The 19107-nt window shown below is 42.2% G+C and overlaps 1 protein-coding gene across 1 annotated transcript in view; it reads left to right on the forward strand.

Annotated features, from left to right (window-relative positions):
- LAPTM4B (lysosomal protein transmembrane 4 beta) overlaps window positions 1-19107 on the forward strand; it is a 59262-nt gene that overhangs the window by 31822 nt on the left and 8333 nt on the right. Inside the window, exons 5-6 of the mRNA XM_059864264.1 lie at window positions 1579-1677; window positions 8238-8333. Of these exons, the coding sequence (XP_059720247.1) occupies window positions 1579-1677; window positions 8238-8333 (195 nt within the window). The remainder of the gene's footprint in view (window positions 1-1578; window positions 1678-8237; window positions 8334-19107) is intronic.

The raw sequence follows: 19107 nt of genomic DNA on the forward strand, positions 1-19107 counted from the left end.
CTAACTTCCTAGCTTATGGTGTCCCTTCTGCAATCAGGAGGGCAGGTTGGGGTATTAATACTTGCATTTTATGCATGTAAAGTTTTTGTTTAATTTTTCAGTGCATTGTTCTTTTGCATATACTCTTGCTTTCTTGGTCTCTGGATGACTGCATCCACTATATTTAGAATAACCTTCTGTGGAAAAAAAAGCAGTAACTTACTGAATTATAGCAAGCTAGTTCTCTACAAAAGCTCTACCTCAACAAAGATGATAACATGATAAAAAACTTCAGTCATGGAGTTCAGTAGAGGAACAGAAACATTGCTGTCAAGAAGCAGAAAATGTGCTTATGTAACATCTAGCTGCAAATGGTTACAGCTGCTGTTGATGTTAACCACTCTGAGCAGTTCATGGAAGCGCTAAATAAAGAGCTATTCTCAGTAGCAGCTGTCCAAAAAAAAGATAATTTCCTGATGCACTGGGCTGAGTGCTGGAATAAGGGTTATTAAGGGGTTACTCTGGATTTACACCATCATTGCCAAGAATACAGTTATAGCTCGGTCTAGTTAATTGTCCTGACAAGGAGGCAGAGCTGGCCTGGTTAAGTAATTAGACCTGTAAGGGAAAAGGGAGTTGTGTGGAAGGAACTATTGCATTCAGATATAATGAGCTTCTGTTGCAGTGGAGTTATCTTTTGTGGAGAACAGCTCTGTCTGTGAACAATGGTTTATTCTAACAGAAACAGGAACTCGTATCTCGCAGTGTTTCAGAACTATTTGGAACGTTCATTTCAAAGGACATGGAGATTTTAGGCAATAAAAAATACAGTAAAACATTTTTAGGGGCTGTTTTTCAGTCACTGATCCTAAAGTGTATCACAGATCTAAATCACTAGAGCCTGTGCTAAGCAGGAAGATTCATGTTGTCACTTCTACGTCATGTATGTGGTAAGAGAAGGGCCTGGGGCAGATTTCCACATTTCAGCTTGAAATCATGAGGTGGCCCCGTGTAGGACCCATGACTCCATGGGGCACACACTTGGCAGCACTAACAAGTGCTCCTAGAGAAGTAGTCCAAATTTAGCCAAAACAAGATGGAGCAGAAGAGACTGAAGGTATTTTGAAATGTCATAAAATATTAGGTGAAAGGATTATGCTGTCCAGTTTTTCCTGCTTTGACTTTCTGGAAAGAGCTGCCACTGTTCTTTGGCAACCAGTGCCAGAGTAATGATAAATCAGTAAGTACGAGATTTGCTTGCCTTTTCCCATGGTGGAAGATTTCCTGCTGCCAAGCTCTCAGACTTCTGCTAGTTTGTGTCAGATACAAACACAATGTGCACAGAGGAAGAGAGAGCCCACACCACATCCAAAGCAAAAAGCAAATCCCCCAGCCCTCCAGGGAGCCTTTGGCAGCTGAGTGTTCACAGTGCCTGTTGTAGCCACACTTACTGAAACTGGTTGTTGGTGGGGAGAGCTCTGGATTTAGTAGATCACAGAAAGCTTTGTAAGCTGCTAATTATAGAATGCACTAGCTGAAAGGCTCTTAAATGACTTCTGAGATTGACTCACAGTGTTTTGCTTGTTTTTGCTTATGCAGCCCAACAATTTTCCCTACAAGGAAGAGATTATGTCTGTGAACCCTACATGTCTGGTTGTGATTATCCTCCTTTTCATAAGTATCATTTTGGCTTTTAAGGTAAGTGCACTGTTGTGTATAAAGTCCACTTCTGGTCATGGGTGGAATGTCCCTTGCTGAGAGGTCTGTCTTCAGAAGAGTTCTGGGTACTACACCCCCAGTAGCCTGACACCTATAAGAAACAGGGTTATAAACATATGAAAAAGTTGTGAAAAATCTCATTGACAAGCACAAGAACATGTAGTCCACAATGGGGAAGTGTGATGCTTGTAGGAGGAACTCATGGCTTATGAATCCTTTGAAGCAGTGGAAAAGGAAGCCTGTTGAAACAGACTTCTTGTTTTTTCAGAATGTGTTTGGCAGTGTGTTTCGTGAAAAACTTTAAAAACCACCCTAAAATGGGTAGGGAGAAGAGAAAAGGTCACCTCACTGACTGCAGCTAGGGAATAAAGATAAATTATCAGTCTTTCCAACACTGCCACCCATGCAGTTCAGAGCATTCATAAGAGATCTGGGAAGGGGAGGGAAATCTAGCAACACTTGCTTGCAATGAGATTCAAAATAGGGAAAATAAACAGTCAAGAAATCTTTGCAGGAGAATCTCATGGGAGGGACTGACTGAAGAAGGAAATAGTAGAGAAACTCAGTGGTGAGAAATTCCAAGTAGTGGGCACTGAGGAAGCATGCTCCTGTTTCACAAACACTGCTGTGGACTCTGAAGTAAGAATGACCATATATAAAAGGGGTCTTGTAGCTGTTACAGATAGACCTGTGAAAATATTAGCTTAGCTCCTTTCTGGTCAAACAAGTAAATCAAATGCTAAGAATTTTAAGAAAGGAATAGAAAAAACAAAAATATAAATTGTACAATTTCTTAGCCAATTCTGATGCCCACCATCTCTGGAAGCATGATTTCCCTTCTGGTGCCCTGTGTGAGAAAGAATTCTGTAGAGCAGGTAAATAAATCCCAGCAATCTCTCCTGGGAGGAGCATCATAAAGAACTGTCAGACCTGGCAACAGAAGGACACAGAGAATGAGAATTTATTTGCAAACCTAGTGGGTGACAGGCCTGGAGGTGGCAGGTACCAAGCAAAGAGGAGATGTAGCATCTCCCAGAGCAGCTGGAAAGGGCTCATGTGAAACCACCACATCCAGGCTGACTGTCCAGTGTAGCAGCCCCCTCCTGCTGTGGGTCAGAAGACCAAAAGGAGCTCAGAATAAGATCAGACAAATTAATGTAGGAAAAACAATCACCTGTGGCTCCTACTAGTACCCTGAGCATTGGACCTCTTGTAAAATATGCTGGTGTGTTTGCCCTTTTCTTGCACCCTTCTATGAGTTTCTCACAGCACAGTGCAGCTGTTTTTATGTTTCTTGTGTGGGACTTTATTTCAGATCAGTATTGCTCCCTCTGCAAAGCAGTTTTGCATTAGATTAGAGAAGTCCCAAAGAGTCACAGCGACACCAAAGATGTTGCTTCCAGACAATGCATTTGACATATACAGGGAATGTTACTGTGGCAAAAGAGGTAGATTAGGTTATTGAAGCTTCTTCAAAATTGGGAAAAGAAACCCAACAGATAGGGTGTATTAAAGTGCTGTTGGAAGCTGTGCTCACTCTTCTGCTGTGATTTAGCAACAGAGTTTAGCTTTCTGGCCTTATATGTTCACAACCATACAGCTGATTTTATTTGCACTTCTAAGAAATATGTGTGAATTTAATAACTCCATAGATTTTTGAGGTTCCACAAGGAACGTGTTCTAAAAAATTTCTCCGATGCAACCAACAGCTTCTTTTTACCCCACGTGGGTCTGGTGTTACATTGACTAAGGATGTCAAGAAAGCTTCAAGCTTATTTAAAAAAAAGGGCAACTAAGATTGGAATGGCAAAAATGCTTACTACACAGACAAGAAACCTAAGAAATTAAAAGTGCCAAAAACTCATTTTGTTTTTAAGTGGTAAAACATGTTTTTTCCAGGAGTATATGTGGCTTATATAATGCTCATTCTAGCAATGTATTATCACATAAATGAGCCACAAAAAATGTGACTTACACAGAAACACACACTAAATTCCAGTTAGCATTTTCATTTGAATTTCTTATGTTTCCAGAAGAGCTGCTGTGCAGATTTACAGAATCTGCTCCATCAAATGAAAGCTGAACACAAACAGATGCATCACATTTCATCCCTGATAGACTTAACAGATGGTACCACATTTATATATTGAAACTGGAAAGGTACTGTGTATAAAAAATATGCCTCCTCTCCCTCTGGAGTTCCACTAGAAATAGGGAGAGGAACCAAAACATTGTGACCTAGGAAAAGCTGCAGTAGGAAAAGCTGCATTCAACTAACTGGCAGGAAATCCAAAACAGAATCACCTAATTCCTCAGAAATATTTGGTATCATGACACTTTTGGTTTGGGTGAAGCTACACTCAGAGAAGAACACTACTAAGCAGAAAGGAAGATTATGCAGTATTAGATGCTGGGTTTGTGTTTTGCAGTCACGGGTTTGTGAACAAGAGAGGGTGGTAAGAAAGCCAGCTAACCACACATAGGTGTTTGCCTTTTTAGTCCTTATCATTTACTTGCATCTGAAGGACCTAATGGGAATTTCAGGTGGTTTCACTCAGAACACTTTTCAGAGTAGACCAAAGTACATTATTCCATTCACTGTCTTTGTCTAGAAACTGAACTGGAGTTGCATATCATGAAACAGAGATGTTTCCTATCTGGCTGAGGAAGGACATCCTTCAGCACAAACCTATTTATATTTCTGTACACAGGACCTCAAATTGCATATAGCCAGCACAGTGACTTTTGAATTGTGTCCTCTGCAGGTGGTTTGGAGAAGAGGGTCTTGGTTTCCTCCAGCCAACCCCAGCTTCTGAGACAGAACAATTGAGGCTTCAACCTCCCCATCATGGGGAAGCTCCTTAGGCCCAAATGAGCTCAGATGAGCACATACATAAAGAGCCAGATTAAACCTTTTCCCCAGGCTGCCCCAAGCACTCTGACACTTCAGAGTATGGCCTCTTCCTTGGCTTTGTGAACAGTGGGTAGGAAGAGGTAGCTGCCAGTGTGAGTGTTCTCCGTAATATGCCTGTAAGCTGCATCTCCAAGGTATTGAGCCACTCTGCATGTCCTGCTCCTCAGCAGATGGGAAAGGATAAGAATGAAGTTCTGTGTTCACCCTCAGAGATTTGGTAGCTCAGTCCATTCTTCCTGGCAGGGGGAGAGCCCTGACCTGCCACACATCACCTGGCATCTGCTGCCTTCCTGCAGGGCTGATGGGGCAGCAGCTGGGACCTTGAACACAGCCCCAAGAGCCAAGCTCTGGTCCTCACTCCCAGGAATGCCAGTACATGGCCACCAGGTTGCCACCTGTTCCACAAAAGTCTAGGACAGGTCCCAGCAGTGATGATGGCAGGATAGTTATGGGAGAATCATCTCTAAAACAGGGGTCAGTTCCTTTAAATTGCATACCTCAGTGTGTGTGGCTGTGAGCCAACAGCTGATGTCCTTGCCCCTGTAAGGTGCCATATGGAGTGTTGCAGACCAGTGATTTGGTTTAATATTATTAATTCTATCCAATTACAGCATTTCTTTCAGTTCTAAGCAGTTGTTCTTATACAACTCTTTTATACTCACAAGATACACATTCTAGTGTGCTGAGAAGATGGATTTAATTCCAGATTTTAGCAGCACAGCAACCCATTGTTTCTCTCTCTGTAACACCAACATGGGAAATACATGTGGTCAACCGGTCTTCCATTAGCATCATTTAAAATCTTCATATAAATTTCAGTTTTTGTAGAGATCTTTATCTCATTTTCACCAGTTACTGAAGCCCATCCCAGCTCTGTAAACAGAAAATTCAAAGCAGCTGGGGCATCAAACAGGATTCAGTGCAGGCAGCTACTAACCTGAGGGGGCTCAGTTGGGTCTGTGGGGTTCACCCTGCACTTGCTGCCAGTGAGGGGTTACCCAGAGGGCTGCTGTGACCCAGATCAGCACAGACTTTCCCTTGCTGTGTTGCAAGAAGCAGCACAATACAATAACCTTCAATTTCCACAAAGAAGCTGGTCAGTCTTCTGGTCAGGCATCTGATGAGCACAGGTCTGCAGTTCATTTCTGTTGTTATGCAGCTTAACAGGTGTGTCTGCAACTGCAACAGTGAGAGACAGGTGACAAAGATTTGTGGATTTCAGATCCTTAGGGTCTCAAGTAACTTCCCACCATCCAAAGGGGAAGACTGAAAGCAGGCTAGAGGTAGGCATAGTACCTGTTTCTACATTCAGCCTTTTTACTCACCTGTCCTTTCTCATGGTGGTTGTTTGGGGCTGCCTCCCCCAAAAGGTGTCACCATCTGTCACCAGTCTATGCTGTGGGAGGCAGGAGATCCACTCAGGGTGGATTAGGCTGAGGAAGGCCTTTTATCTAGGGCCAGTTTCAAATGTGAGCATTAGTCTTCTGAGATAAAAATCAAATCTCAATCAATCAATATCAATATCAAATCAAGTCTTTAGGAAAGAAAATTGGTAACTGAATCAAGAGCCCCATTTAACAGTGCAGCAGTATTGGTAGAAAATAATTATTAGGAATGAGCTAAATAAAGTTACAGGTTGAGGAAAACAAGTTTCTGTGAGTCATGGCTTGCAGGCCAGCAGCACATGTCCAAAGCACTTGGACAGGGACGTGCTCCGGGCTGCTGCCACTCTGCCCTATGCTGGTCAATGTCTCAGGGCCAATTCCTTGGTGTGAGCTGGCTGATGACCTCCTTAATTCAAGGAACATACCTCCCCCACTGGGAAACAGCCTGTGTATGCAGAGCTAGGGTTCAGAGCTGGGAAAGCTGCAGAGGTTCATTGTGGGGTTAAGTGTGCTTTATTCACCACATGGAATGAGAGCATTAAAAAATAAATCTCCCACTAGCTTCTCCCAGATAGGATTGTATTATCCAAAACAGGGCTTCCATCTCTCTGGGTTTTGACAGAAGAGGTATAGAAATAGTTTTGCAAATAGGTAGGCTTAAAGTAAAGGGTTGCTTATAAAGACAGGCTGTGTCCCCACAGAAGTGTACTGTATTCAGTCTCTGTTCTGCATTGGCTCTTATGCCTTTCCCAGGCTACATTATCTGAGCACTGAAAGCTAGTGAACTACTTAGTACCACTTTAAATTAACAATGACATTTTACTTAATTCTGGAAAAGATGCAGTTCTCCATGGATGTGCCTTTACTTGTTTCAGTAGCCTGGGGTAGGTTTGTGCAGCCCATAGCTTGGTCTGTAGAGCCTCTCTAATCTTCCCTTGGGATTTAGCTCACTCCAGAAGCCTTTTGCTCTGTCCATTTGATGGCCAAATGTATTGTCAAAGTCTGCAACAGCTGTAAGTCAGTCTGTAAGGTGATGTGAAAAAAGAGGAAGCAAATTTACCAGATTTTAGCCAGCTCAGCCCTGGTGGAAATAAAACTTCCTGATCTGCAAGCAAGCCATCAGTGAGTCACGTGGCATCCTGAAAAACACAGCTCATGTGTGTCAGCTCTGGAGACAGAGGAAGCACAGGGCAGCTCAAAGGGATAAGAGGATTTTGGAAGGCCATCAGTGCAAGTGAGTCACAAAAGTATGACTCACTCAGTGAGACACACATGCAAATTCAGTGCTGGCAGCTTAATCTACATGTGTTAGGTTTATGGAAGAATTTCTGTGCAGACCTACTAAGTAAAAATATAAGTTGGGCACTATCAAAACACAAAGTTCTCCTCATCACCATCATGTGTGGTTACATGGGTGTCTTGGTTTGAAAGAAAACAAAAGGAAAAACCCTACCCTCCAACAATGGGAAGCAGAAAGCTCCAGAGAGAACTGCTTTAGTCATGCCAGCTGTGTTACCGACATCCTGCGGATCTGACTCCAGCTCTTCCACATCTTCCTGCCTCTTATCTTCCTTCCAGGCACTTTGCTCATCTCTGCTACTCAAACTGAAATCTCTCCTGCTTGTGAAGGAGGTAGTGGCTATTTTGCCCAATCAGTTAAAAAAGTGGAGACAATTAGTTGTTTGACAGGAAGCAGCACTACCCAAGCTCCAAGAAGAAAAGCAGTGAAGTGATCTTGCAGTAGGTTTATTGCTGCTGTTACTGGGGGTCTTGTTTTACACTGGGAAAAATAAAACCAGTATTTTTAACAATGTTTAAAATGTCAGAAATAACTTCAGATGTCACTGCCAAAGCTTTTACTTTGGCAATTTTCTCTAGTCAGGCAAGAATACCAAGACCCCAGACCATTCCAGTCACATGGAATACATTGATTTAATAAGCCCCCTTTATATATTGAAAGCCAGTAAGGTGTCCCCAGAACCTTCTCAACTCTAAAGAGCTCTAAATTCTATTACAGAGCCCCCAGACATTCTCAGTCACTGCAACCAGGGAAGAGACTGTCCCATTCTTCTATCATGCTGATGTTCGTATTTGTAAAGAATAGAAATGCTCTATCAGAAAAACATGCATGGTTTATTTTCTGCACAGAATAATAAAGAAATAATAAATAATAAATAATAAATAATGAATAATGAATAATGAATAATGAATAATAATTAAGAAATCCCTTTTCTTTGCAGGGATACTTGATAAGCTGTGTGTGGAACTGTTACCGATACATCAATGGCAGAAACAACTCGGATGTGCTGGTGTACATTACCACCAATGACACTGCGGTAAGGATGTTAGATGGCAAATATTTGTGTAATATTATGCATTTAAAGGCTTTATTTTATGTTTCCGACTCTTTAGTTAACCACCTTGATTCCTTTGGCAGTCCTCATCTCTTGGTGATGTTTGGATTTGAAACTCAGGGGACTGGCGTGCAATGGTTGCAAATCACAAAATGCTAAAATGCTGGTTTTATTTTATGCATAATATCTGTTAAAGAATCTGTGTTAATCATAAACTACAGTTTATCTCGTGGGGCCTGGAATGACTTCCAGTTCTGAGCTCTCCAGCTGTGTGATGATCTGGACTGTAGAGGGACTGATGAGAACTCAAGGATGCCATGGTCTACACCTGCTGTGAAATTCTGATTTATCTACAGAAACTGTGATTTAGGACACTTAACATCTGGTGTAGTGCTTTAAAAACTCACAGAGAGGAGCTAAAAGGCAGCAAAAGTTCAGTGATTCATTTCCCAGTGTATGATGGGGTTTGTATGGTAAGGAGACCAAATGAAACAAAGATTGACATGAAAGAAATTAATAAACAGATTTTAACCTCAAAGTATGGAAGGCATAGGTTCACTTTATAGCAGTTAAGTGCTTACATGCACATATGCAAGACATGATTGCTAAGCAATGTCTTGCTTTTTGCAGAAGGCACTGAAGGACTACGGGAAGAAAGGGTCTCTGGAAAGGAGCCAGTTCTGTTTGCAGTGGTGCTGCCATGGAGCTGCCGAGCTACACACGGGGGGCTCTGTGCCAGATCAGCCCCTGGGGTGACCCAGGGCTGATGTTACAAGGCTCCTTACACCATTTACATAACAGATTGAGAGCAGCACAAACTTGGTCCTCTGGATCATCTGGGTAAAATCCCAGGATTGCCTTGCTCAGGTTTTCCTAACTGTGGGTGGTCTCCATGCACTGAGGTTTTACACTGTCAGCTATAATCCTTTGGAATGAGTGATTCCCATGCAGCCACAAGGGCTTAGAAAACCATCACTACTTTTACATGAAAGATGGAACTCCTGCATAGTTGTTTGTCTTCTATACCTGAAGCTTTAAGAAAAACAGGGGAAGTTTTACAGACCGTGATCACAGCTGGCAACCAGGACATTTGAGTATAAAAGCATGGATTTATTGAGAGCTAAGAAGTATTACTATTTTCTTAATTGGAATCTAATTTGAATAAAACCAGGAATTTTATGTGAAATGATTTTGATAGCTCTTTTGTTCAGCCTGTAGGTAGTTGTAACTCAGCTTCAAACACTTTTAATTCCACAACCCACAGAGCCAGCAGGCTCAGCAGTGGGAGAGTGTCAGCTGGATTATCTGGGAGACTAAACTTAGTTTTTAAAAGTTACATTAAAACCACCTGCTTCACTGCTGCCTTCATAAAACAAAAGACTGTATTTTAGAGATGCCTGGCTACCAAAGCTCTTCTCAGTACTTTTGTACTTGGTAATTACCAAATGTTTCTGTGAGAAAAGGAAGCCCTTTTATCCCATTCACAGATGACATTGTTGGACTGAGCCTTTCATTTAACTTTGCATATCTTGCTCCTAGAAGACATCTAAAGCAAAACAGGTTGTGAGAAAGGTTGTGCATTCCTAGCTAGGGCTCTGACCACTGGACTCTTCTTCCTTCACCAGTATTTACACCTCTTTAATTTTAATGAGGTGAGAATCTGTTCCTGTAAGGCATGATGCATCTTTCTAAAGAAGTTCAATATGATGACATAAAATGAGAAAGAGCTGTCTGGGAATCACTCAAAAAAAATCACTCAAAAAAATCACTCAAAATTTCCTCTCTGTGAGTACGGAAAGGCTCAGGAGGAAGGCAAGAGGAGAGTCACTAACAGCCTGGGTTTTGAATTATGTATTTGAGGTGGAGGCAAGCTTCATGCAAACCCATGTCTGATACTTCTTTCTAGTCAGGGTGAGTACCTTCACCCTTAGGTGACACATTCCACATCCATCTCTTTCACATCTTTCCCTGACAAGCTCCATGGGCACCCACCAGCACAGCACACCTGGGCTGTGCTGGAGGAGCTGATGTGCTCCTGAGCAGCCTCTTTCTTTCTTCTGCTCTTTGCTGAGCATCTGAAGGAATGACAGTGTGTGGGGTTAAATCCCCATCATTCTCTACTGTGAGTCAGGAGACAGTTCTTCCCTCCCTTCACCCCCTGGAATCACAGACTTAGGAAGATTATCTTTTTCTGCAGGTATGTCTGCATTCTGAAACATACACAAACCTCACTCCACATGACTATGAAAAAATGCAGGTGCAACACTGTTGGTTTAAAATGGTTTCAAAATGAAGCATGGAAGAAAAGGGCTTTGAAAGTGAAATACTGAGGACCTCTGAGAGTTTAGAGCTCTTGAGGAAACTTTACAAAATTCTGAAATGCTGTGGTGGGTGACTACAGTCTGTGTAATTGTATAATATTCTCCCAACATTCAAGTGTACTTTTGTATTAAAATGATGGATTTTCATTTTTATGAATGCTGGGAAACTTCTTTCAGCAGGGTGGCTTCATACCAATATGCCTTTAAATCATGAGCTGCAAGTTTCTTAACAGATATGAGTCAATCTCTGCCCTCTTTATTGAAATAAATATGTCATTTTTAGAATCTGCTAACTGAATTCCAGCAGAGCTGCAGGTCATACCTGCAGGGTACGTGCTCATCTTCAGGGACATTTTTTGATATGTACTTGTCATCAGCATCAGCTAAAAGAATCTGTACCAATGGAAAAAAAAATCTGAGCTTAAATATGAGACTGGCTGTAATTGCTACAGTTTAGAGTAAAAAATTTAAGTATTATGGAATCATAGAGTCACAGAGGGGTTTGGGTTGGAAGGGACCTTCAAGATCATTTAGTTCCAACTCCTCTGCCTTGGGCAGGAATACCTTCCACTGGACCAGGCTGCTCAAAGCCTCATCCAACCTAGCCAGGAACACTTCTGGGAATGGCCCATCCACAGCTTCTCTGGGCAACCTGTTCCAGTGTTTCCCCACCCTCACAGTATAGAATTTCTTCCTAATATCTAATTTACACCTACTCTCAATTTAAAGCCATTCCCCCTTGTCCTATCACTACATGCTCCCATGAAAAGTCCCACTCCAGCTTTCTTGTAGACCCCCTTTAGATACTGAAAGGTGCTATAAGATTTCCCTGGAGCCTCCTTTTCTCCATTTTTGTGGCTCTCCTTTGGACTGGCTCCAACAGGTCCATGTCCTACTTATGATGAAGCTCCCAGAACTGGATGCTTTCTTCTTTATAGAAGGATTTTGTCTTAAAATCCATCCTGTAGTCTGAATTGCTTCATGCTACCCATTTGCTCTGTTGTTCTCGGCACAGAAATTTCCAGTTAGTTCCCCTGGTCAAACTGTTTCTTATAAATAATTCTCATGGATGTGATCTGTAACTAACCTTTTATCAGCTACCAGATAATCTGATTTTTGTCACTCAGTATAAGCCATCCTTTTAGCAAGCATGCCATCTGGAGCAAACATGCCTCCTCCTGCTGCAGGCTGTGAATGGGATACTCCTGCTGCCCACTAGGTGAGAGATCCCCCTTCTGTGACCTTTGATCAAAATTTGACACCACATGGATGTGCTTGGCTTGCCTCCATCAACAGACTGTGTTATGACATGGGAGGGCCAGCTGATGCTGGGCAGGGGAATGGCCTGGACCCCAGGCAGGGGGAAGGTGTGACACTCTTATGCTCCTGAGGACCTGAGAATCCAGCTGTGTACATTAGTCACAGCAGAGTCTCTTGGGAATATGGATCTCCCTCCTCCTAAGTGTTTTTCCAGTACTTCTCTCCATTTCTGGAGATGTCTGTAGGAGGTTTTGGCATGGAGTAAAGTGGCTGCCCTGCAGCTGATCTGAGGATTGTTTGTCCCCCTTTCCCAATCCATAGTAACCTGGGGATTGTTTTTCCACTTTCCCACCATAGGAACCTGAGGATTGTTTCTTCCACTTTCCCAATCTGGGATTACTTTCTCCTGCCACCTTCTCAAAGGCACCATGGATGAAGATTAATTTTCCACACAAGTTTATACTGTCACAGTAGTACCATGGAAATGTTCATCCAGTTTGGAAAAATTGCCAGTGTACAGGTGCAAAAGATAACCCAAAGTTAAACATTTGTTCTCTGGAGCAGTAGCAGCTCTATTGTGCTCTTGGACAGCCAGGGGATTTCAGTCTGTCTATTTTTAACTCTCACTGAAGCCAATCAATGGAAGTTTCATCTCCGGTCATGCTGCCAGTGGGGATAAAATGTAAAGCTGTAAATCTCTCTTCAAAGTGGGATTTTGATCTTTATGTGCTTTATAAAATCGCTTCAATAGATTTTATCTTACATACATTTATCCACAATGGTTAATAAGTTACTTTTTTTAAATGCAGATATATTCCCTCTGCGGACACGACCTCAACTAAGTAGCCTGCAATTAATTGGTAGACACAACAATTTTGTTTGCTTTCCCTTTCTCAAAGCTATAGGAGACCTGTTTGAGAAGTGCAGAGTTAGATCTTTCATTCCTGCTGGATGATTTCTCTGAGCAGAGGAAAAAATTCTTTGGTGAAGTTGGAAGAGCCATTCTTTGTATTATTGCGTTATTAATTTGGTGATTAATTTGGCTATGGACAGAGAGAAGGACCCTTAGACTCATGCCAGTTAAACAGACTGAAGTGTGAGATGGATCCCAGAGACAGCTAAACCACAGCAAGAACTCTTATTTCTGACAGGTGCTTTGGAACCTGTGGTTTCCAACTGCTGAGCCAGGCTTGGGATGGTATGTGTCAGAGTAGAAGACAGCTCAGAGAAGAATTCTGCTTTAAAAAGGTTTTCCCTAAAAATCCTGCAAACTTGTCAATGCTCACCAGGTAGCTGGTCTTGTGTGGCAGTTTGTGTGCCACAAACTATTACTGGGCCACTAGATCACAAATATCTTTTTGCAGTGAATAGTAACCAGGGAAATATTTTAAAATGGGCTGAAGCCACAAATGAATATCCCTGGCATGACTCACTGAGTGCATTCAGGGCCTCCAATTGAGTCCAGGCAGGGGACCCTTGACCTTCCTTGTTGGAAACTGTCTGGTAAAACCTGCAAGAGGAAAGGCAGGTAAAGCAGGACATGGAGAAGAGGAAGAAGGATCAGGGACAAGAAATAAAGCATATAAGTAGAACTACCCAGTGCAATAAGTAAAGGGGATGGTTCATTAGTAATCCAATGTATTAGTCTACATGAGACCTAGAAATGTGGTTTGAATGCTGGAGCTGTTTTTCTTCAGACTTGCACTTTGTAAACATAACAACACAAGCAATTTCTTTAATGAGAGAATCTTCAAAGGGCTCAAGATCCCCATGGATGCCACCATTCACATCTTGGTAGTATGCATGTGCCACATGTGCAGTTCTTCCTCTTCTGTTTGATTCTGAGTTGCAGAAAAGTATCATGATGGTCTGTATCTGCCAACAAACAGCTCTTCAGCTGCTCCAGCATTTCATATTCTACTTGCAGTGAAGTCCCATGCCCTTTCAGCTGGCCTTTAACCTTAGTGAAGAGATTGGTCCTTTATTTTTCTATTTTTTTTAAACTTTCCATCTTACCATCTATTCTCAGCTCTTGCTTCCATTTTTTCCCTGTTTATGGAAGATTTTTTAAATGAAAATCTAGCATTCCCTGTGGTCTGAATGACTTCATGCTGCCTATTTTCTCTGTTGCTTAGTGCTGTAGGCTAGTTGCACTTCTTGCTATGGGTCTCAACTATTATTAGTTAGCTGCTGTCAGAAGCCAGCTGTACTGTTTGGAATGGACTATTAACAGTGTCAGTTTGGGGCAAATACCCTCTAAAGTTTAAAAATAAGGTTTCCAAAACATTTTCATTTGTCATGGCAGTTATAAATTTACCTATGAGCTAAATTACAAGTTCAAAATATACATGTTTATCTATTTTCCTAAGTAGATTGCAAATCTGTATTTATTTGCAGTTGACATATTGGAATTTGGAACTAATATGTGACAATTTGTGAGAGATTTACAATAAAATAGATAAATCTGTTCTCAGGGTTCATTAGATTAGAAAGAAGACATGAAATGGGGACGTGTAATTTAAATCTTCCAATCTTTTTGGGTTCACTAATTGGGTATGTTGCAATGTAGGAAAAAAACTGTGTTTATAAACTTGCAGTGTTTCTTTCTTTAGTGCTTTTTATCCTAATGGGATTGATTCACTACCATCTGACAGCTGCTGCTTTTTGGGCTTCAAAACACAAGTCAAAGTCTTCAGTATAATTCCAAGGATACATATCAGTGCAGCAAAATCAGTGACAACTTAAATCCCTGTTGCCCAGGGTGTATGGGTGTTAAGCTGAGCTGTGTGTGAATTTTCCAGGTCAGGCTCAAGTCATAGTTGCACTGTGCTCCAAAGGACGGGGGAGGTGAGAATTTGCTCAGGCAGGTGTTGCTCAAACAGGGAGTTGCAGCAGGCTGTGAGAGGCAGAGACCCAGCAGAAATGAGCCATGCTGGGGCTTTATAGCTGTAGAGTTGGTCTGTGCAGGAGCCCTGCCCTGCTGCAGAGCTCTCCCCAGGCGTGGTCCTGCTGCAGCTCCAGCACTACCTCATCTGGTGTCACCTCATCACATCCTCCTGCCCTGCACAGCACAGCCCTGGCCAAGCAGAGGAGGAACTCCTCACACATCCCAGTCCCTCCCTCCCTCCCCAAGCTGCTCTGGCAAAGCTCTCCCAGTCCCACAAACCACTCAGATGCTGAAGAGCCCTCAGCTGGGTGGGGAGGAGCGGTGACAGCTGGTGGCTGTGCTCTCTCTGAGATGGCCTGGAGGCCACGCTCCCAGCCAGGGAGGGGCACCCAGCTGCCCGTGTTTGGCAGTGGCCAAGAGGCCTTCTCCTGTGCTTGTTAATGGTTTCAGTCAACTCATGGGCTTTAAGCCTCACTGCATTTCACTTTAGTGGCTCCCTTAGAGCAGTTGCACTCTTCCCAAGCATCCCCTGGGACTCTTTATGGACACAGGGCTGTCCGCTGTGGTCTGTTCCAAACTGCACAGCACTTGTGGCTTTGGTCCTCTGCCTTATGAGCAGTGAGGAAGGCAAGGTCTGCTTTCAATTAACTCAGCTTCAGAAAGGGCAAGGCTGAGTGGGTATTCACCCACCAAATTTAGATCTGCAAAAGTTTGTGGGAGTTTCTGGCTGACAGGTGCTTTACGGTTGTGATTTACTTAATAATAATTAGCACAGTAATAGATTTTTTTTTTACTTACAGTAATAGATTTTTTATACAGACAGGAGCCTTTCCAGCAGCATCTATAATGTAAGCATGGCTGTGATAACCACACTCTTGGGAGATAATCAGTCCTGTTAAACAATTTGGGCTGTGTGAGCTGTACCCAGCTTTCTGTCTTGTTAACACTTGAGTGGAATACATGATGCAATTGTAAAAGATAAGGTTAGAAAGAGAGGTAGTTTAGTAATTAAAAAGTCCACTGAAAGAGCAGTGATCTCTCACAGTTTTCTGCACTCAAGACATCAACCATTTGTTACACAGAGTAGAAGTCTGCTTCAATGTCTTCAGTATGGATGACTTGTAGACAAATATACCCTGAGAAAGCATGTGCTCATCCAGAAAATGCTCATTTTGAAAACAAAAAATAGGAAAAATTGAAAAAATAATGCTGTTCTGCCTGTACAAAATCATGATGTACAGCTAGAGATGCAGCAGTATGAGCCTGACCCAGATATAGCAAAGATGTCTGTGACCTGAAGAGGGCTGTTGCTCCATGCCTCTGAATGGAGAGGGTAATTACACAATTTTTCTGGATGACTTTTATGAGGCTGCACATGATGAAACAAAACAATAGGTGCCTCAATTCAATTTTCTTCCCAAGCAAGGGTAATCACAATCTGTCCCTGAATAGTGTTGTATCCTAGAAATACATACATTTATTCATCTGTCTGGAGGGCTGAAAACATTGTGCTGCTTCATTACAGAATTTCATAAACTCATGTAAAGTTTCCTAAATAGTGTCTTGGAGAGCTGGTGGCTTGGAATAAACAAGCAGTTTTGCCAAAGAAAAGCCATACCAGCTCTAATTTTGCACAGATGATTTTGGAGCACTGAACCCTACTTCTTTGCTGAATGGGGTTATAAATGATCTCTGAGCTATTCTGCTTCCAGTTACTCCATCTGTAATCGTTCTAGTGTGGTTTCTAAAGGAAATACATACATATAAAATTGAAAATACTTCCTGTCCATGTGGGGAGGAAGATTTCTTGGGATTTATTTGAAAGACAACATGTAATGAAATCCTTAAATAGTAATTAACTAGCATACTTTGGACAGATTTTTCAAGCAAAAGCATCCAAATGAAGCCATAACAGCATCTGTGTATGAAGCAAAGTCAAAAATTTCTCATTTAATATTAAATAAAATTTGACTCAGATATGAAGCTTTGGTTTTGGCCCTGTACCCAGGGCTCTTCTTATCTGGGGACAGGGAGGAAGCAAAAGAGAGAGAGGGGAACATTGTTTTAGACACAGCTCTATTACTTCCTCAGAAACATTTGCTTTGACTGGACTCATTTGACCAAAGCATCCATTTACATTGTAAACAAGCACATTTGAAGCAGATATTTATAAGTATTTACTTATAAGAATTGCTTCTAAAGGGCAGTTGATTTCATCTGGAAGGTCATCTGACCAGGTCAGGTGGGTGAAAGTGCCTGCCACTTTCTTGAGCTCAAATGTAGGTCAGCTACCTCCCCAGCACCTTTCACATACCTGGTCATGGAGCTCTCCCTTCAGCCAAAACTATCAAGTGGGTTTCTTAGTATGAAGAAAGTAAGTGGGGACTGCCCTGCAGGGGAGCGAGGATCCTTAGTGAGATGAAAGAGGGCAGAACAAGAGAGGAACTAGTAGAGGTCCTTGGAGTCATGAGTGGCAGAGGGGGTTCTCACTGACTTAGAAAAGAGCTAGGGGACACTCAGTGAAACAGCTGCTGGTAGGTTTCATAGCAAACCAAAGGCATTTCTTCATGGAGCACCTAAATGAGCTGTGGGTCTGCTTACCAGGGGACATTGCAGTGCTAGAGATCAGCATGGAGTGAAATGCAGGCTAGAAAAATCAATGAAAGAAAAATTAGCACAGCAAGTCCTTGACAGTCAAATTTCTGACAGTTTAGAGACTATTCTGGGCAAGTTGTAACTACATATGCTTGCATTGCTCTTTCTAAATTTCTTTCATTGTTCTGTCTTGCACTTCTGTTTCCTTATCATCCACCACTTATTACTGTATCTGGATGGACATTTAAACTTACCCAGGAGAGCTGTTCCTACATGCAAGTCTTAACTGCAGCATTCTGAAAGCTAATCCCTACTTCTGTCTCCAGTGCTTGCCTTGCATGCAACATCTGACTGCATCTCATCACAGAATTATTATTATTATTATTATTGTTATTCCTCCTTCTTCACTCCTGGAAGAAGGCTCCCTCTTCTCCTGAAGGCTGTCAGCCTTTAGGTACAGTCAGTGTAAAATGTGAATTTGTGGTAAGGGATTAAATAGAAAACTGAATTCTCAGTGGATTTATTTTTAATACTTCTTGTTTCTCCCACTGGTGGGTGCTGTGTGCAGTTTTGGGCATCACAGTATAAGACAGATATCAAGCTATTAGGGAGTGTCCAAAGGAGGGCCACAAGCATGGTGAAGGGTCTGCAGGAGAAGCTGTATGAGGAGTGGCTGAGGTCACTTGGTCTGTTCAGCCTGGAGGAGACAAGACTGAGGGGAGACCTTATAGTGGTTTACAGCTTGCTCACAAGGGGTAGTGGCAGACATTGATCTCTTCTCTCTGGTGATCAGTGGGAATGGCCTGAAGTTGTGTCAGGAGAAGTTAAAATTGGGTATCAGGAAAAGTTTATTCACCCAGAGGGTGTTTGGGCACTGGAACGGGCCCCCCTGGGAAGTGATCACAGCATCAGCCTGACAGAGCCCAAGAAACATTTGGACAATGTTCTAAAGCACATGCTATGACTCTTGGGGATGGTCCTGTGCAGGGCAAGGAGTTGGGCTTCAATGATCCTTGTGGGTCCCTTCCAACTCAGGATATTCTATGATTCTGTGAACTCTTGGAAACTCATTATAGAAAAAACATAGTCAGACACTCCTAATAAATGCTACTTCTTTTCTCCCTACACAGAGAAACGTTGAAAACTTTTGAAGGTCGGCCTCAATAAAATCACTATATTTATTAGCTTCCAGGAAATCTTGTATAGGAAATAAAACAAGTGCTACATTAATAGGCTTATTTACTTTCAAATAAAATGCAAAATTTATTAATTATCAGTGAGATTTTCATATAGTCCAGACCTCATTGTCACACCAAGTACTAAAGGAAAGAGCTACCACTTTGTGGCTCGAGTCTCCACAATAGAGCTTAAATTGAGGAGATATGGATTTCAGAAATTTGTAAGAAAAAAAATATTCCTGAATTTTACATTTTCCTTTGTAATCTCAGACTGCTCAGGAAAAAACTCACATTGTCAAACTTGACAGGGAAATGTTGCAAAGAGAGAATTATTCTAAGCCTTTCAACAGAGTGAAGCAATCAGCTGGCTATAGCTGTGTATGCACACAGACTGCTGTTTTCCCAGGTGATCTTCATAACATCTGTGTAGTCAAGAGCCCAACAGTGCATTTGGGACTATCTTGAATGGGACAGGTGGTCTTGATGGCAGCCTTCCCTCTAGAGCTGTTTGTAGG

The sequence above is a fragment of the Haemorhous mexicanus genome, chromosome 1 (genome assembly GCF_027477595.1).
Source record: "Haemorhous mexicanus isolate bHaeMex1 chromosome 1, bHaeMex1.pri, whole genome shotgun sequence".
Classification (NCBI taxonomy): domain Eukaryota; kingdom Metazoa; phylum Chordata; class Aves; order Passeriformes; family Fringillidae; genus Haemorhous; species Haemorhous mexicanus.